Raw genomic sequence first — 20,857 nt, 5'->3', positions numbered from 1 at the left:
CACTATTGTTGCAGTTCTGTCTGGTCAAAAACACTGGATTTTATTTTTTTTTTCCTCCAGTTTCCAAGAGAAAGGGAAAAATAACAAAGGGAAAAAAGAGCAAGTTTCCTGACCAGCTCCAAAACAAGTTAGAGAAACAACATCACATATAAATTCTCTCTTCCTCTTTCTCTACTTTATGTATTCCAAGTTGGTTTTCATGCAACCCATTGCTTTCATAGATTTTTCTACTAAGATGCACTTTAGGAGTCTGATACAATTCCCACTGAAAAAAGCTATTTTTCATTTTCCAAGCAAGAAGAATCAGTCTCATAACGTGGAAGAAATGACTAAGCAAATCCTGCTCCATCTTTCTGCTGGAGGCACTGAGGCAGCTGTCTTCAGTGCCAGAAAGGTGTGTCCTTGAAGCTGGTAATGTGGTTTACCTGCCCTGCAGAGACAGCAGGGAATCACAGCAGGGAAAAGATGCCTTTTACCACTGTAAATCAGGTAATGGTGAGCAAAACCTCTCCTCAATATCCATCTGACCTCCTTATTTTGTGGTGTTTCACCTGAGCAGGGGATGAGGAGCTGGGCTTGAGCCATTTTGCACCACCTGGTCAGCGAGGACAGCCCAGACACTGCCCGTGTGAAGTTGCCTGGTTTTATTCAGGCAAATAGGGCTACATTTAACTAGACCAAAGCTGTATTACAACCACAATTTACCCAAAAAAGTAAGAACTCAATCCTGCAAGGCTTACAACACAACAAGGATGTCTCATGAGCTGGGCTCTGCTCTCCCTGCTCCCTGTTAAAACAGAGACCTGAGACAGAGAAGTGCTGCTCTCCATCCTGCACCTTGGGATCTGTCACTGACACAGCAGCCCTGAACCTGCTGCAGGGTGACATAACAACACAAGACAAGACAATAGAGTGGTAATTAATTCTTTAAATAGAATCACATCTTCTGAGAAGCAGAGGCAGTGGGAAAGGATGATGAGAACGTAAGAAGAGCCACCACGCGCCAGGGTCATGCACTGCCACAGGAGGCTTTTCAGGGAGTACCAGGACTGTTCCCCTGGGTAGCAGGAGGGTTCCCACCTGTCCCTTTCATCCTCAGCTGACACCTGGGCACTCCCTGTCCTGCTCTTGTCCTCTCCTCCCCACATGTGCCCCAGAGCTCTTACAGCCAGGGCGGTGGCAGCAAGAAATGCAACTCCCTCTGCTCAGCCTTTGCTCTGTGGCTCAGCACAGGAGGCAGCATGAGGCTGTTCTAATGAATAAGCCACACTGGGTGTATTTTTCTGAAGAAACCAAATGTGTAACCTCTGGAGCGAACAGAGACTAAAATAACTGCTCAGCAGACACAATGACAGTGGTGTCATGTACTACTGACAGCCAGAGAGCCGCTGTAATTGCCATTTATCCTAAGGAAGGGAACTCGAATGAATTAGAAATAACACAGTGTGTACATGCAGCTGCCATAATATAATTTTTCCAGGCAGCCTGGATACCAGCACTGCTGAGTTTATGATGCTTGGAATGGAATCTCAGAATATGAATCCATCTCCAATGCCTCCCCTGTAGAGACTACAAAAATACATTTTTAATCACATCCTAACTAGAGAAGGGCCCGAGACATTCTTGAAGAATTGAAATTTGTGTTCTGAAAAAAAGGTGTTCTGAACTCCTTACTGCAGTGGAAAACTTGAATTTTTGTTTTTGTTGTGTATATAAATATGCATATATTATACATGTCAATCCTTCATTAAATTTTAAAATACAGGGAACTGAAAAAAAAAATAAAAGAGAGGGGTTCACAAGCAGCTATAAGAATGTGAATGGTTTTCAAAGCATTAGAGAGAACAGGAGGCAATTTCAGGAATAAAAATAATGAAAGTTGGCATATTCCCTAAGCAACAAAAAATCACTTACAGACAAAAAAGGGAGCAGTTGCAACTAAGTCTCAAAGACATTCAGAGCCATAAAAATGTATAAATAAAAGTTCAGTGAAGTTTTCCATGGAGTTGTACACCTTTAGTTTCTTCTCATAATCTTTATTCTTTCTCAAATTTCCACTTTCCAAAAATAAAAAAAAAAAAAATAAATAAAATAAAATAAAATAAAATAAAATAAAATAAAATAAAATAAAATAAAATAAAATAAATCAAAGCCCATCCTGGAGAATGTAGAGGGAAAATTGGCAAAGCCTGTTTTGTAATTACCTTCTTCAAATTAATTTCATAGCATTGCTAAAAATGAGTAGGCATTTTCAGTGACATCAGAACATTTATTCTGCTGAAATTTCATCCTTCTGAGCAGCTTTTGTTACAAATTCTGGTTTCATAGATCCCCTCTTTTCTAGAGAAAAGAAATTGAAAGAAAATGAGAAGTTCATAAAGGTAGGCTGATAGACTGATACTACAATATTAAATGCTTTTTATTATTGCACTCTTTGCTACAGTTTTTCTATATAGAAACAGCATTTTAAAGTTGACAGAATTTAATTCTACAGAACAAAACAATGTATTGCAAAATCATATCTCATAAGGGATTGATCTGGTGGAATAAATCTTGAAACTGAAAGTCATTTAACTGTTCCATCTTTTTCATCATTCTTTGTTGTTCCTTATTATTTGTTCATGCTCAATATTTGTGAAAAAGTGATTTTTTTCCAATCCAGAATTTCTAGTGTTATATCTGTTTCTGTGAGCACTTACATCTATGGCCAAAATTTTGTCTATTTTCTGGTACTGCAGATATAAAGATATAAACTACACTCCCAATAAGCCATCTTCACTATAGCAGCCCTGGATTGTATAACATTTTTAATAAAATTACTTCTACTTTCAATAAAGAAATAATCACTTATTCAACCAAATTTCATGTAAAGACAGCTGCTTGTTCATTGAATGGTCTCCAGCAGGAAATAGGCACTAAAGGGTTGGATTGGTGTTGGATGGATCTCAGTAGCAGCTGTGGGGTGAAAAGAGAATGACCCAAAGGTAATGCAGCTCTCTTTGAAGAACGGAGGGAGCACAGAAAATGCTCTCTGTGCTCCATCTTTCTCTCTATTCAACTGCATTGGTTTCTCTGGGATATTTATTATCATATCCAGATACATAGAGAAAGGAACCTCCCAAATCAGAGGGCAGTAAGTATGCAAAATCTTCATTTGTCATCACAAGAGTAATCTGAAGATGCCTATTTTTACACAGTTTTTTCTCCTTGAAACCATATCAATGCATAGTTCTTTATGACATTTTAAAACCAAGACAATGAGAGCAATCATGGCCAGTCAGCAGTGAATCTATAAAGCCACAAATGAGTATTTACAAAAGGGTGTGTTTGACCCATGTGGCACTGCAATTCCCACCAGCTGTGATGAACAACAGCAAAATCTTATGCTTACAATGAAAACATCTAATATGTGCAAGAATAATGCTTGAATGTTTACACCTTTTGTTTTTAAAGTGTAGTATTTACAGTAGTTCTTGCAATTAAACTTTGTTTCTGTTGAAACTCTAATTAAAAGTTATGTTTACAGAAAACAGCAAGGATGGTAGGCATTTGTAATAATCTGTGATAAATGTTAGGAAATAATCACTATTATAGTTTGAAAGTAAACCAAAATCACATGCATTCCTTTGACCTTTGTAATAAATACTGGGAGAGAGGAATAGCATTTCTTTATTCTTTAATGCTGCAACACCCAGCCTACATCCCTGGTCAGTCCTGAAATATCTTCTGCACTAGCTATAAGAAATTTATTCCTCCAGTGTCCTGATCTTCTCTTTGTTCATGTATCTATATAAGGGATTGAGAGATATATGCACAAGCAAAGCCTGAAGGCTGAATTTACAAGGTTTCAGTAGCAATGAAAAAAAAAATCTAGATATAATGTCCCAATGTCTTTGCTGATCTTCCTTACTAGATTCCTTATAATCAATGGTTCATTTGGTGTGAAATTACAAAAGTGAATATAATTTTGGTTAAAACTGCGAAGGAAAGTAAGAATTTGCTTGCTATCTCAGCTGGAGCACTGTGCTGCCTTTGACATCTTGACCATCCCTGGTAAAGTACTTGAAAAGTACATGAAGAAAGTGAAAAAAAAAAACCAAACAAATTATTTCCAGTCACCGCAGACCTGAATTATTTTTAAAGTGGTGATTGACTGCTGGAAGTCTCTGTACTCTCCTGAGTGATCCAGAAATAAATCAATTAAACAACTCCATTTTTTTTTTTCCCCCATTTTTTATTTAGGCCATCGTATCAAAGCTGGTATTTCAGTAAGCATTGAGGCACTTCAGCACTGGAGACCTTGGTGTTCAGATGCTGATTGTTCCATAGTTTATTCCACTTCATAAAAGTGTGAGTAACAGGGAATTCCTCGACAGATTTTCGTCCCATACATCCTCTGACAAAACCTGAATGTTTTCCAGAATGTCAATACAAAACTTGGTGTCCTCAGCTTTCACAAGTTTCATAAAATCTGTGGCAAACTGCCTTTGGTCTGTCACATTTCGAGTCTCACTCAGGCTTGCTGACAGCTACACGGAAGCTGGCAACTTCGAAGCAGTTTGCCTGGGGAAGAATTCCTGTAAAACGAGTGGGAAATGGAGTCAGGGTGTAAGTCCAGCCTGATTTCCAAGGGCTGTCCCAGTGATTTGAAGGCTGATACTGGTATGCCTCAAAGCAGGACATGGACAGCTGCTCTTGCCCAGGCTGGTTTTGAGGACAGAGAAGTTCCCAGCAGGAAAGTGGGAGCTTGGGTGGCCTCCCAGCACTTTGGGGTGGCATCCCACAGCTCTCAACATCCACCATCACCCTGTGCCGTGAAGCCAGCTGGTTCCCCAAGGCCCAAAGAAGGGATTTCCCCCCAGGTCTCTGCAGTGGGTTGGTAGCACAGTGCTCCTGGTTATCTGGGGGAAGATGTTGTGCTGGCAGCCTCTGCCTCACCAGCTTGTCACCTCGGACCGGGACAGAGAGACCTCGGCCAAGCTGGCCAAGCTCCCCTGGAGGACATTGGCACGGCTGGCTGCAAAAGGCCTGCTCTGCCCCACACAGCTCCTGCCAGCAGACGTGCTGTGGGTGTGGGATATCCTAAGGGTGGGAGACGGGCAGGGCCTGGAGACGCTTTGTGCTGGAAGGAAAAGGCACAGGATGGTGGCAGGGTGGTGGAGCAATGGGTGGGAGACAGGGGCAGGGCCTGGGGACACTTTGTGCTGGAAGGAAAAGGCACAGGATGGTGGCAGGGTGGTGGAGCGGGGGCAGGAAGGGGCCTGTGCTGGGCGCCTGCAGTTTGTGACATCACCAGAGCAACACTGGAGCGACACTGGAAGGATGGGGGAGTGAACATTCCATGCCATTCTGTCAGGTCACAGTGGCATGAGGAGCCCACTGTGAGCCCAAGTGAGATCTCGGCTATGCCACTGCAGTGAGGGGCCTGGAGCAGGCGGTGCACAGCCACCATGGATGAGAACAGATATCCTTTTCTTCTTCTACCTTCTCCTCTTCCTCTGCTCTCCCTGCCCTGTGACAGCTGCCATTGGGATGCCCCTGACATGGCCCTTTCCCCTCAGGCCTGGGCACACAGGGGATGCCCTGGAGGGCCTGGGGCAGCCAGTCCTGTCAGCCAGGGCCGGTTGATAATGTTTGGGTGGGCACAATGCTGGGAGCACTCGTTCCCTGGTGTTTCTTGGCACTCCCCACCATTCCCTGAGCCTGCTGAATCCCCTCGGCTTCCCCACGTTTCCCTCCTCTCACTGCAGCCCTTTTTGCACCCTGACCACCCCTTGATCACACCCTCCCTTCGGCCCTTCTGTCACTGCTCTCTGGGACTTTGAGGACAGAGCAGAAATCTCTTCCTGCACACCTTGGGGCCTGCTGCATTCTCAGAGGGCAGAATGCAAGGATGTTCTAGAGTATGAAGAAAGGGAAGCACAATCTTCTTAGGTTTAATGAAATTAAACTTTTCCCCCCCATCCCCTCCATTAAAAGGCAATTTAATTGGCCAGAATCTTCCTTAACCTGACGTCTCATACGTGGTTTTGGAATACAATTCAGAATGATTTCAAGAATGGGAATGTTGATTTAGAGGGCTGCAGGAGGCTGCTTGAAAAAATGCAAATAAAATTTGATGAAGACCATTTAAAACATATTTTCAAGGTAAGGTGTATGTACATTAAGCAATGAATGGTTTAGAAGTTCAGTTACACACATCATATGTTTGCTGATTTTTTTCAAGTTAATTTTTTGGGAAATGTATTTCAAGCTAGTGTGGTGTGCAAAATCAGCAAAGAATTTTCCTCCTCCAGGTCTTTCATGTCTGTGTAAAATAGATAACCCAGGGTTTGAATTTGAATCATGAGCCTTTAGATTGGAAGGTATCTCTAAGATCACTGAGTCCAACCATTAATACATTGAAAAGTCCACCTCTGCAACTTGTCCCTAAGCACCACACCTGCAAGCATTTAAGTACTTTCAAGGAATGGTGACTCAGACACTTCCCTGGACAGCCTGTTCCAATGCTTGACAACACTTTCAGTGAAGAAATTTTTCCTAATAGCCTGGCACAACTTGAGTCCACTCCTGCTTGTCCTACTGCTTGTTACTCGGAGAGACTGACACCCACATAACTCTGTCTTTTCTCCACAACAAATTAGTGTAAGATGGAAAATATGTTGGTTTGGATTCCCAGGTTTTTTTTTGTAACATGTCTGCGCTTGAGAAAAGTTGAAGCATTCTGGTTTCATCCTATTCAGCTTCTCTGGTCAAGCTAATGAGCCCAGACATGTCTGTCTGATTCTGGACAGAGCCATGAGAGCAATCTTCTCAAAATCCTCTTTCCAGGAGGACAATTGGGATTTCTCTGAGCTGTCCAGGCTTTAGATCCAGCACACATTCATTCCTTTCTCCACTATACCTCTCCTGTAATATTTAAGAGGTGTGCCTGAATGGGTGGGAATCGCTCTCTAACTCCCTGGGAATGGATTTGGCCTTGAGAGGTGGCAGTTTTTAAGATATTTCTGTGAAGATGACATGATGCAGCTAGAAGCTGGACTTAAGTTCATTTAGTGTAGGCAAGCAAACTACTGCCAAGCAGATCTTGTCTCAGTGAGCAAATACTAACAAATGAGTACTGGATACATATTTTCTTCATGTAATGACTCAAAATATCTAAGATTTTCCCTTTACATCATTTCCCCCCCAAAAAACCCCATCTGTCTGGTAATGCTTTTTCCCTAAGGGAATGAAAACAAGTGTGTATATATATATAAATATATATATATATATATTTATATAAATACATGTATATTTACTTACTTTCACCTTTATAGATATGATTCTTTGGAGAATGTTGCAACCAGCTGGCAAATTTTGTCCTGATTTGGCAGAGACAATTAACTATGGCAAGTCAGAAAGGTCATAAGAAGGAAGGCACTAAGCTTTCCTCACCCTGTCTTCCTCTCTCATTGTTTGCCTTCTCAAACCAAGGTAGAACCAGCAGCATGAGCTCAACCCTGGCTGAAGAGGCTTCCTGTGGTTTTTTGAACTTTCACTGCATGGAGAAAGTTTCAAAGCTAGAGGATCTCTTGAGAACTTAAAGATATTTCTCGTTGTTTCCTCTATCTTCCCCCTACTTTGGTTTCTGGCAGGAATGTGAGAGATGGTCAGCTGTGGGAAGAGAAAAGGAGATTTGAGGGAAGTGACCTGCAAAGAAGAAGTCTGATCTAGTTGTATTTAACAACATATTATACCCAATAGCCTGATCTAGTTATTTATAGCAGTACTGTTAGGTGCCCTATGCTATTTGAGAAAGATTTACAGGGGTTCAGTAGTTTGAGGGGTTCAAATATTTCATCAGCGAAACAGTATGTAAAAATCCAAAGCATTCTGGATGTTACTGACATCTTTGTAATTAACTGCACATCAGCAGTTAATCTAATGGTTATACATAGCAAAATACATTTTATAGAAAGCTAATTTTAAGGAATAATCAGCTTTTTTTCTTCTCTGTTCTCTTTGAGCTTATTTTACTGTAATACTCTTTTGAGCAGTATCAGAATTATGAACATTAAGGTTTTAAGGAATAATAAATTTTCATCTAATTTCTCTCAAGACTTTGTCTCTTCTTTTTCTGAACAGCAAAAATTTGATGTGCATTAATAAAAATAGGAATGATAAAAATCTACCCCAAAAATTTACAATATCTTTTTATAGTAGTGACATGATTTTTATCACTTTAATTTGAAGAGTTCTTTTGTGTAGTATTATTGCCTGTATTTCACCAGGAGGCAGCTAAAATAGAAACTTTACTTTTTTGTCCAGCTTCTCTTTGTGCCAGTAACTAAGTGAACATCCTCCAAGTCCTGATAGACTGTTTATTTTCAAAAGAAGTTGGTATTTTCTTTTCCTGCTTAATGGTTATAAGCAAATTTGCAGCATTGTTAAGAACATTAAAAATTGGATGGAAGAAATCAACCTTAGATGGGGAATTTCTCAGCAGTAATGAAATGTGTATAATTAGCATTTGTACAGAAATATTTTCTTGCTGGTGATTTCTGTTAATAATGATCATTATTATTCTCTTTTGCAAACTCAAAGCAAACACTGAAGTACTCATTTGTAAGATTTTTTCACTAGAACTCCTCATGAAATTTAATTTTGTACTCGTTTCAGTTATTTAATATATTTTTACTCCTATTGTACTTATTCAGAAGTGCAGAAAGAACTTTACTGCATAGGAAGGAACTGGCACCAGATCTTTAAACTTTTAGCTTTCATGGTATGGCTTCAAAACCAATCTAATTTAGCAGTAATCCAATCTCTTGATCAAAGAGCAGCCAGAGCTCAAGTAAGCAATTTCCTGCTTCTAGACATTTCTGTGGAAGCCAAAGCAGCCATAGTAAGGGCCATGTTTGGATGTTTGGATGCTGGAACGTGGTGTCTTTGGCATCTCAGTTTAAGGAGCCAACAACTGAGAATTGTCATCAGTTTACAGTCATAATCACTGAGGCAGTGGATTGCCATTTGTGGTTTTTGTGAGCAATTTTGTCAGAAGATTTCTCTTGATTTGGCAGGTTTTAAGCAAAAATCAGGCTAAAATGATAGAAACATTTATATTTCTGTATTGATATTAATTAATTAATCAGTACATAATTAACTAATATATAACATATATACAATATACAGCATATAGCATATACTATATTTTATATTATATATTAATAAATAATATTAATATACATAGTATATATTATATAGTTTATATAATAGAATATATGTTATATATTATTATATATATGCTATTATATCTTAATATACGTATTACATATTATATCTTATTATGGTTATATGATATTATATTATATGATATTATATTATATGATATGATATTATATTATATTATATTATATTATATTATATTATATTATATTATATTATATTATATTATATTATATTATATTATATTATATTATATTATATTATATTATATTATATTATTAATGTTTTAATAAATTTCTATTTCTATTTCTATTTCTATTTCTATTTATATTTATATATTTAATATAAATATTATTATATATTAATATATATTAATATATATTATATATTATAATATATATTAATATATATATTAATATATTTAATATATTTATATTTATATTTATATAGAAATGCAATTTATATTTATATATTATATATATTATATTTATATTTTTATATATTATGTTTATATATATGCAAGACATATATTTATTTCTATGGTTATTTTTATATATATGCAGTTACTTATTTTAAGTAGAAAATTTTAAAGGAAAAATAGAATTGTTAAACCTGTGAAAAATGTAAAAAGCAGAAATGGTAAAAAAGCAGTATTCTTCTCAAATTCTTTTGTGGCCTTTTAACTTTTCTAGTGACTTTTATACTGAAACACAGAAATTAATTACTATGCTAACATTCTGTAAGCTGTATGAAAACAAGCTTACAATTCAAGAATTCTGAAAGTGTGAATAATTAATCTAAGTTCAACATTCTGGCTTGTTAAGATTAGAACATGGTGTCATAGGTTATTACAAAATATCTTGTCTTCAAACTTGAATATTGTTTTGTTGTGAAACAATAAACTTCGTTTATTGAAGTGTTGAAAGGTTTGTATTTCTTGGTAATTTGGTCATCCTTATTTCATTTTTAAGATTACTGGTTGCTGATTTTGTGTGCAAATTTGACTGACAGTATTTACATTATGGTGTAAATAGCTGTTGGAGAGGTATTATACTAAATATATTTTCCACTTGATAAGTTTTATGCTGCACATTTATTTTAATGCGTAGCATTTTAAAGATTTTCAACAATGTGTTTGAATATTAAAAATGCATTAAATCTAAATTTATTGCACTTATTTAGATGCTAATTGTGTCATATGGTCCATTTTACTTTACATAAAATATTTGTAGCACACAAAGTGTCATCTAAAAGTTGAGGAGTGTAATCTGATTGTAGTCACTGTTGCCTGAGGATTCTTCTATGATGCTCACTCTTATGGTCAGTTATAAAAGAGTGTTTGGTGCATAATTTGTATAATTGCATGTTGTTTCATTAATTTCTTTTTTTTTTTTAATAAATTTTGCTTGCTTTTTTCCCTCAGAAAACTATTGACAAACAGTCAGGAAATATTATTAGCATGGACGACTTCAGAGCAATTTATCGAGCTCTTGTACACAGGCCTGAATTTGAAGAACTATTCAAGGCTTACTCGACAGATGGCAAAATTCTACCTGACAGCCAGCTCCTTAAATTTCTTATAAAAGAACAATTTCAAACTGAAGCTAATGAAACAACTGCCTTAGAAATTATTATGAAGTATGAACCCATTGATGAAGGTATGTACAGTTTAACTATTTGATATCTAGCTCTTATTTTTCGTGCTTCTCTCAATGACTGTGTTGTCCTAAACCTCATATATTTATTTCTTTAAAAGCATGTCTTTTCATCTATTTATTATGTTTTCTTCCTGTGTTTTAATTTCTTTTTATGGTGCCCTCCTTTCTCTGCTCTGTTCTTTTTTCTGTCATTTCTTTATCTTTTTATTTCTAGTCCTTCTACAAATTCTGTTCTTCAGCACATTACAAACCATTTTCAATTTGTTTTTCTTAAAGTCCATATCTGCCATTTTTCTTCTCTGCTCGTTACACTGTCTTCTCTCCCTTGAGTAACTTAGTGAAAATTCAAGGCCTCAGACAAGACTTTTATGTCCTTCTGACTTCCTTGCAGGGGCACTGTGGAAAATTTTTGTAGGTGCCTGGTCACCTTTTGTGAATCACTAGAATGCTGAGATGAGGAGGGCTTCATAAATCTGTAACATGTTCTTCACCTATTTAAAGGTGCCTCAAGTTGGGGTGTAACACTTCTGCTGAGCGTCACTGATTTCAACTTGTGGCAAAATTTACAGCTAGGAAAAGGATAGAACTGCATTTTGCTGCAAGCTGTTACTTTATTCAGTGGAATATGTTCAATTCTTTCGTTTCCTTGGTTCCCAGTCGTTGAAAACGGGTGGAATTGATAAGTGGTTAAGAAAAACAAACCCAAGGGGAAAATATTTCTTCTGGGATAATAGCACTGGATTTTCTATGGTGACCTGTGGTGGAAGAAGAAAATGGAAAATGCCACTTTTTCAATGAGAAACAGAAGAACATTGGGTGTTTCATTTAGAGGCACTTACTGTCCAGTAATAAAAACATGTGACTCCTTATGCCTTTACTCTTTAAGGCTGCCTTTCAAATTTAACTGTATTTTATTAAACATATTCTGCTCTTTCAGAGGAGCTAATGTTTACTAATTGTTCAAATTACCAGCTTAAAAGGTTCCTTTTATTTTGTGTTACCTGTTTTGATGGGAAAGTTCAAATCTATAGCACAGTTAAACAATGAATAATCTTCAGTCCATTAGAAAACACCTTTATAAATATCAACTGAAGTTTCTATAGGTTTAATTTAATGTCTGGTTGAAATTTCAGATGCTGAGACAAATTCTTGTTTGTTTCTTCACCTGTGATAAATTTGTTTGTCTTGTTATTGGAAATAATCTCGCTGAACAAAATAACCTCTGTATTGTTCATGCTCCTTTGAGTGAATTCATACTCCCACTCAAACATATTTCTTGAAAAGTTCCAGTTATGATTGACATGAGAGATGATTCATATGGTATTGTGATAGACCATTTTGTGTAAGTGTCGTTCTGAATTTGCTACAGAACATTATTCATCAGGATGATCTGTTGGACTCATCTGTCACCCTTGCCCTCCCTGTGTCTTACAAAAAGGGAAAAGGCCAGGCTTTGACATTTGATTGACAGGTTTGCTAATAGTAATGACCATTCTCTCATAAATGTGATAGCACTGCTATGTCAAGATTAGGATGAAAACAATGACTACATTTTACATCTAATTTAAATAAATCCATTTATAGCATCCAGTGCATCCCTAACATTTCTGCAGAGAGATTTTCAAAGCTATTGAGCCAGATAACTTTGAATTTATTCTCTGTAGGTACTGTAGCTAGCTCAGGACAGTATGGAATAAACTAATCTTTCAATCTTGTTATACAATTTAGATGCCTAATGTCAAAATACTACACTAACAGGTTTTTTCACGTGTGCGCTAAAACCTTGCATTTTTGGTAGAAAGAGCCATTTCTATGGAATTGATCACAAAATATGTGATTCACACCTGACAGTTGTGTCTTACTAGCACCCCAATGAGAGTTTTATTCTTCCCAAACATTCCATTATCTTCCCATTTTACTATTAGCTTTGAATAGAAGACTCAACTCATTAAATGAGATTAAAGAAAACATGCTAACTAAATAATTTTTTTTTAAGCTTGGTATATATGTCTTTTTTAAAAAAAATTCTGCTCATTTACATGGATAGGATTAGAGGCACAGTGAGGATAAGAAAGTGCATCCCAGTATTATTTACAATGTAGAGCCATTCAAGGACTCTATTCCTGCCTATTTTCCTGCTAGGCAATACAAAAACAGGGCAAAAATGCAATCCTGTCTTAAAAAAAACAGCTTGCTTTGTAAATAACAATATAAGCCTGGTGCATCTGTCAGACAAGGACTTTGAGTAATCCAGAATGTATTTGTGAAGCAAAAAAAAAAACATTCGCAGTTTATTCCTAGTGCACACAGTCGTGAAGGTTTTTTTTGGGATTTTTGATGTATGCGAGACAGAGCTGAATGTAGAGCACAAATTTGCAGAAGAGAGCATTTGATCCCATTGGCCAAGGTAAATCAAACTTAATAAAGGAGACATCTCTGCCAAACTCCCACAGATTTCATAAAAAATCATGTGAAGTAAGAAAGATGGCTTAAAAATCTCAACTAAGACAATGGCTGTGGCTGGATTTGAGAGACACAATATATCAGATTATGAAAAGATGTGTAAAGGTCTAGTCTCAGGGAAAAAATTCAAGACAAGGTGATTATGAGATATAAACCCTTAGAAAACTGAACTGCTGTTCAGATAGATACTTTATTCCAGCATGCACCAGCTGTAAGTGTGGGTAAGGGAGAAAAAGCCTCCCTAGAATATAAACTGAGACTAGAAAAGAATTAAGTGTATTATAACTTTAGTCAAGGAAATACTTCTCTCTTTACTGTTCCCTTAGAGCATGAATGTTTCATACTGATGTAGTCAAATTTCATAGTATGAAATTCCATCTGATGATGTTTCTGCCTTTTAATGACTGAAAGATTCCTCCTTCCATTATAGCAGAGTAAAACCCTTGTCTGTGATTGCAAGTATTTCTCATGAGTTCACCCCTAAAATTCCCAGCAAATGTATCTGTACCCACTCCACTCTCTCTGTCCCAAGTACCATAGACATTTAATTACTCATTTAGCTCTCTGGAAGCAAAGAGCACTCACATACATTTAAAAACATGGGAAACATCTCTCTCTCCACATTTCCTAGTCTCACATTCCGTTCAGGCTCTTCTCCTCCCCACTCCTGAGTCTCTATTTCAGTCCAGACACCTCTCCCAGACCCTGGCAGGGCTGCAGGTTGTACTCAGTCCCTTCAGGAGGAAATGGGTCTTGCAGGAGGCTCTGGCCAGTGCAGAGTGATTTCTTGCTTGTTTTGTCTGCCTCATTGTGGGTACTCGAAAGGCCTTCAGGGCAACAAACATCTTGTGATAGTTTTCCATTTTTCTTTCTGAAGAGAAACATTTTCAAAGAAATTCCAAGGTAAATAAGAAAAATGGAATGTAATAAACTCTGAAAATAATGTATAATGTAATCCAAGTTTTTCAAATACCCAGGTTCAAATATCCATAATTCCTCTCTGATATGACAGTATTTGTATATATGGCAGAGCTGGAGTTTACCCTAACAGGAGGAATGAGAAAAATAATTTTATCTTAAATCAGATTTAAAAAAACCCCAAACAATATAAAGGAATATTGTTAATAAAATGAATTGTACACTATCCAAAAGAGGAGGGCAAGACAAAAGAAATCATTGAACTTTGTGAACAAAAAGAGGCAAGGAGAAGGCAGAAATCTTTTCTTGCCTTCCCTTTCTACAACAAATGGATATGTGTGTGCACACTAACTACTGCTAAAAGGTCCTAATGGAGAAAAAGACTGAGGTTCCTCCAGGGGAGAAATGTAAGGTCCTGATGAAAGTCTTTTCACTGTGGAATAGTTATGGAGATGAATTCCCATTTCCTTTAATGTAGAAGCAGAAAATGTCTGTAAGTGGTCAGAAAATAGCATGGCTGGGCTATTCCTCAGAAATGTAAGCTCTGTAAAAATACAAAGATTTTTAGTCTGTTGATTGGAGACATGAGCTGAATGTTTTACTGAAGTCTATGAGCTTACATCTTGACTAACAAAACAATGTTAGATGTTCATTTTTTGGGGATTATGGTCATTAGCATATTTGCTTGAACATTAATTTCTCTTGAGAATATTGCAGTTAACTTTTGTCTATGACAAGAACAGCCAGGAAAACATCATAAATAATTCAGAAAAAAAGCAAGACTGAAAAGCCAGTATTTTTTCACTAATTTAATAAATAAATGCAGAAAAGGTAGAACATAAAAGATGTACACACACACACACACAAATAGTTACTAGCTCTACTTGTAATTGCTCAGAGAAATCTATAGACCATGAAAAATAAAATAATCCAAAATGAAATCCAGACAGCTCATGTAATTCATTAGAGGCAAAACATACAGGATGAGTGTATTCTGTTTTGAGTAATGTGAAAAAATTCAAAATGTTTTTTAAAGATCCAGACAGTAGAAATTTAATCCAGTTGTTACAAGTATAGAACAATATACCACGTGCATGTGGATAAATCTATAGGATTCACTTTTCAAGAGTCATCAAGGCTGCAAGAAGTCATCCTGCAAATCTCTCAGCTAAAAGAAGACCAAAGAAATTCCCGATGCAATAAGTACAGTCGGTTCTGTAATATTATTAATATTATTAATCTGAGTAAGATAGTCAAAAATATGGATGGAACAGGGTAGGACCTTCTTAAATGATGTAATCAGGTCAGTGAAGACAGGTTGACAAATCCAAGTTCTTAGAAAATTGTAACAAGCTTGACTAATACAAGTCAAAGGTTACTTTTGAAAACAGGGGGGAAATGAATGATGAATTGAAAGACTGGAAAAGATCAAATGTAATATTTGTTTTAGAAAGGGAACATCTAAAGAACTAGTCACTGTCAGTGACTAGAAAAAAAAAGGAGAAAATAATAAATACGTAAACCCTTCTAAGATGGTAAAAGTGAGTTGCAGTTTGTCAGGACATTCCATGAAGAAATAGTATCCTGTTTTCTCCTATGAAAGATTAACAATACAGATGGATAGCAGAAAAACGAAAATTATCAGAAATCTGAAACAGAAAATGCCCTGGATTGGATTTTTTTTTGAGGAAAGGAGTGGAAAGTGGGAAGTGCAAAAGCAGTGTTCATAGGAGAAAAAGTGTGAAAAAAGAGGAGAGGAATAATACCAAACAGAACAAATATTTTGGACAGCAAGGAAGTTTCAGGGTAAATTTCTGTTTCCTAATTATGAAAAATTTCCTAACAAGGTTATTTAGCAGTTGAAATGCTTTTGTTGGGTTGTCTGTGGATTCTTCATCAATGGAAGACTGGAAGAATAACTTCAGAAAGACTTCTGTTAGGAATAAGTTGTTGGGTGAATGCATGTTTGATGTCTGGATGCCCTTCTGTTTTTCTTTATCATTGTAAAACATTGCAAGTTTTCTAGTTCAAAGACCTGTGTAATTGAGAAACAATTATTTTCTGTAAATTCTCATCCAGGTGTAAAACTTCCAGTCTGTCACACACCAAAGATCGATAATTGCAATTCTAACTTGTACATTCTGATTCTTATAGCTGCAGTAAGAATTACCAGGGCAGAAAAGGGGGTTTTCCTACTGGTATTTCCAGTCCCCAAGTTTGTATACATCGACTTCTAAACTATTATTAACATAAAATAATCTTGGATTATTTACTTATTGTTAACTACTAGCCTAACGGTGACAATAAAATTATTTTAGAGTAAGAACTGAGCAAAATCCCTCACTAATTCAAACTATATTTTGAAGCAAATCTAACTTTTGAGATTATATCATTTGTAAAATGACTGCATTACAAACATGACATTGAGAGCAGTAGCTGGCAGTGTAATGGCTCTGTTTGCCATTAAATCAGTCAAAACCAAAACAAATGGGATGACTATCACTGGTATGGACTCAATTAGTTCATTTTGTTATAAATATAGTAGTGTAATAGGCTTGATTTGCAATTCATCTGTGTAGACAGTTATTTCTTTGGTTACAATGCTATTTTTATTTCAAATATTTCTAAACATGATTTGATCAATATTTATTTGGAACTTTCCACCCCTGGCAAAGACATTTGGTGCTAGAAGTCATAGTTTCTGCAAGATTATATTGAGAATTTCTGACTTTTTAGAGAACAATCCTGGTTCTTTTAAAAGAGAAGATTCCCTTAACACGTTGTCTGGCATGTTACTTTCCAAAGTAAATGACAAATATTTTATTTATATTTAATTAGGACTACTGAAAATTCTTCTTAGTGCTGTCCATAGAAGAATAAAAGTGTCAAAACACATTTTTTTCCTCTCAGAAGTTTGAACCACAGCAATTCAGCTCCAGAGTCACACGTATCTGATGTTTGTGTTGTTTATACATTTGGTATGAATTTTAAAATTGCAGGAAAGCTTTGTGCTGTATAACCTTTAGCAGTGTTCAGAATTGGCTATTAAAAATTTCAGAAAGTGCATCAGAGTGGCTTCACAACAGAGATTTATTTTTTTTTCCTTTTGTTTTTGTTCAGTGAGGAAGAAAAGGCAGTTGTCATTTGAAGGATTTATAAGATACATGAACTCAGACGAATGTTCAATATTTAAAAGCCAGCACAAGACCGTCTATCAAGATATGAACCAGCCATTATGTGACTATTTTATTTCATCTTCTCACAACACCTACTTGATAGCTGACCAGCTAATGGGACCCAGTCACTTATGGGGCTATACCAGGTATATAGACATAATTTTTAATATTTTAAACTTTCTTTGGCTTTTTTTTTTTTTTTTTAATTAATGCTAAGTCACATACAATCCTACTTGGAAATAAGGGACAAAGCCATCAAAGATACAAGTTGAAATGAGAGTGGTATTTTATTTTGTGTGTACACTTTTCAATATATTTGCCAAACCATCTGTTCATAGTCTGGAAGCAATCTATTTTTTTCACTTACATCTCAGAAAATCAACCTTGCAGCAAATGGAATCTATAGTATATTGTACAGTACACGATTAAATCAGTTTTTAATCTCAACGTGCCATGCAAAAAATAAATAACTCCCTGAAAGTAATGTAAAATTCCTGGGCAAGCTGTGATCTGTTCAATGTAGAAGATGTGTGTTGGAGTATGTCTGTGTCAAGGATATCTGTGTTCAGTGCATGTTGCAGTGTGGGCAGGTTAGAAACAACAAAAACAACAAAACATGGGCATTCAAGTAGGCAGCAGGGAGAGGAACCTGTGCAGTGTGTGACTCCAAGAGGATGATGACCAGGATGCCTTATTGCCAAGACAGGGAAGAAAGAAATTAATTGTGTAGTAAATGCAACTCTGAGAGGGCAGGATGTATTAAGAATTAGGAGGAGATGTGTCCAGAATTATTTGTACTACTTTAATGAAGAGAAAGCAGCAGGAATCATCATCTATCTGAACACTTTGTAATTTTTTTTTTGGTTGCTCTCTTGATGTTCTTTAGTGACTTGCAACCATCAGAAACAGTACTGAATTTCTAACAGTATTTAAAATTCCATTATGTTAATGCTGCCTTGCTGAAAGTAATTGCAAAGAAGGTATAACCCCCTCTCTCTTTATCTCCTGTATGTGTGAGGAAAATGCTAAAATCAGCTAAAGGCATATTTGACATATTGTTAATGTGTGAAAAGCAGGATGTAAAAGACAGCTTGGTAATTAAGTAAAACAGTTTATAAGAAATGTTTCAGTTAGTTGCAAGTCAAATATTAGAAACCTAAGAATTTAAGGGATGACACTAACATATTCAGATTAAAGCAGTAAAGTCAGGGTGTCTCAGAAACTTTAGCACTCTTAGAAATGTGGTCTGGGGAGAGGAACTGTTTTATGTAAAGACCAAGTGCAACCTGATTCTCCAAGTACTATAGATTTTTAAATATAGTGATTCTCAAAATTCTAAGCAAGTTTGGAATAGTAGCACAAAATAGCATTGAAAATATTTATTCTTTTATTTTAAGTGGCAATTTGCCTTTGTTCTAAAATTCCTTTATTGAAATCTTTGATTTTTAGCCTATTAAGGAAGATAATGCAGGTAATCCCATATTCTTTAAAGGTCTAATAAAGTTTATTAAATAACACACACCTAAAATAGGCAGAAACAGAAAGTATGTCTGTCTCATATAATTCTGTAGGATTTCTATTTATGGTGAAAATGAGGTGTTTTTTCTGTAATTAATCCCTGTGCTTGTAATCAGAAACACAGCAACTTGTATAAAAAAGTTTGCTATCTTTCTTTTGGCTGCAAAATTGTTTCTCTTGTTCTTCTGAAGTGCTCTGTTAAAAGGATGCCGTTGCCTGGAGATTGACTGCTGGGATGGCACCAACAACGAACCTATTGTGTATCATGGTCACACTTTAACAAGCAAAATTCCATTTCGCTCTGTAATTCATGTGATTGACAAGTATGCATTTATGGTACGTACAGATCTGTGTGTGTATACATGAGTTGGTTAGAATGGGATGGTGGCTTTAACTAAGTGGGGACATGGCTCTTGTAAATTCTCCAGGGTAAAAAAATGCAACTGAGCAATGGGTATTTTAAAAATTAATTGCAGAGCAATTGTGCTATTTGTTCTTAATGTAGTTTAAAATCTAGTTAAAGGAATCATAATCATTTTTCCTGATAATGAATATAAACCAAACTTAGTGCAAAGGATTCAGGTGATCTCACTCAGCTTGTTAGGTGGAATTCTCACCTGACATAATTTAAACAAGGACTGAATCTATATTGAAGACCTAGTTCAGATTTTTTCTGATGTTTTCCTCCTTCTTTATATCCCTTAAAGGTTTTTTTGTCACTTACTCTTCTGCTGCTATGAGTCTGTCTTGTATCCTCTGTGTGAATTTATAAAATAGACAAAAATATTAGATAATAGATGAGTTTGAGACTTTGTTTTCCATTTCCTCTCTTTTGATTTTGAATGTTGACACTGATAAATGTTAGCAGCTACTGATGTTTTTTGGTCAGGTGACCCATCAGAGCAAAGTTCCTTTTACCTATCTCTAGAAAAACACTGAAATCTGGAGAGTTTTTGCACCGTCTCAGGCTTTTGTATAAGCTTCTGGTGAAACTCCTGCTCAAAGGAAGTGCTGAATGACTATTAAGATAAATCTCAGAATCAGGCCAGCATTATGTGTGTGAATATATACATCCACGATCATAAATTTATGTGGATTTTCATGCATATGTATTTATAGCCTTCTCAGTGTTAATCAAAGCTGTGTTTTTTTTCTGTTTTCTATATAAAACTTAATTAATCTCTGATTTTAAAAGTGAAATTAAAAACATGATTTTATTCCACTGTTTTTCAAAACCCACTGGATAAAACTTTCCTCTTCTTGCTAACACACAGCATATTGTGCTTAACTCTAATTCAAACTTCAGTTCTCAAGCCCAAGTGCCAATGAGATGATAAAATCACAACAGGTCATGGTTGGTACCAGCTGTCCACGTAGGCTGAGCTTTTCTTCTCTTAAAAGTCAATAGCAAGTGCTCAGGAGACAAATGTAAAGACAGGAAAAACATAAAATGGTGTTTTCCTTATTGACAATTTAGGCTCTGCCTGAGCAAAGATTTCATTCAGACTATATTTTTGGTATCCACCAGTATTATTGGCAACTTATGAGATTTACTTATAAGTCTAGATGGATGCATTTCTTTTGAGTTCTTCTCTAATTTTTACTAATTTTCTCTTTTTCACCTTTTAGCTTTAATTTTTACTCAATTACCCTTGCTTGAGTAGTGTGATGAGAAAAGTGTATACTGTTCCTAGAAAAGTTTGTGGTATTATCAAAAATAAAAAATATCCATAGCTTGTTCATGTAAAGGAAATAATTTCTGAACAAGCTTTGGGGAGACTATCAGAGTCTTGATAGACTATTTGAAAAGCAGTCCTTTTTTCATATATGTCTAGCTCTGTTTTAACTTTCTGAAGGTGCATTTCTTTTTTCTTCTTCAATCGTGCTTTCTTTTTTCCACAAATGTTACGTGTTTTA

General features: G+C 36.0%; 1 protein-coding gene and 1 pseudogene across 1 annotated transcript in view; one reads left to right on the top strand and one right to left on the bottom strand.

Annotated features, from left to right (window-relative positions):
- Positions 1 to 4,251: 4,251 nt before the first annotated feature.
- On the bottom strand, positions 4,252 to 4,796 carry LOC131586096 (F-actin-capping protein subunit alpha-3-like; annotated as a pseudogene).
- A 115-nt stretch (positions 4,797 to 4,911) lies between these two features.
- LOC131586095 (1-phosphatidylinositol 4,5-bisphosphate phosphodiesterase zeta-1-like) overlaps positions 4,912 to 20,857 on the top strand; it is a 48,495-nt gene continuing 32,549 nt past the window's right edge. The window contains exons 1-5 of the mRNA XM_058852835.1: positions 4,912 to 5,066; positions 5,997 to 6,147; positions 10,631 to 10,865; positions 17,367 to 17,568; positions 19,132 to 19,276. Coding sequence (XP_058708818.1) covers positions 4,912 to 5,066; positions 5,997 to 6,147; positions 10,631 to 10,865; positions 17,367 to 17,568; positions 19,132 to 19,276 — 888 coding nt within the window. The remainder of the gene's footprint in view (positions 5,067 to 5,996; positions 6,148 to 10,630; positions 10,866 to 17,366; positions 17,569 to 19,131; positions 19,277 to 20,857) is intronic.

Source organism: Poecile atricapillus, chromosome 18, assembly GCF_030490865.1.
Source record: "Poecile atricapillus isolate bPoeAtr1 chromosome 18, bPoeAtr1.hap1, whole genome shotgun sequence".
NCBI classification, from domain to species: domain Eukaryota; kingdom Metazoa; phylum Chordata; class Aves; order Passeriformes; family Paridae; genus Poecile; species Poecile atricapillus.
Note: the sequence above shows the minus strand (reverse complement) of the source record. Positions and strands in the feature narration are given on the sequence as shown.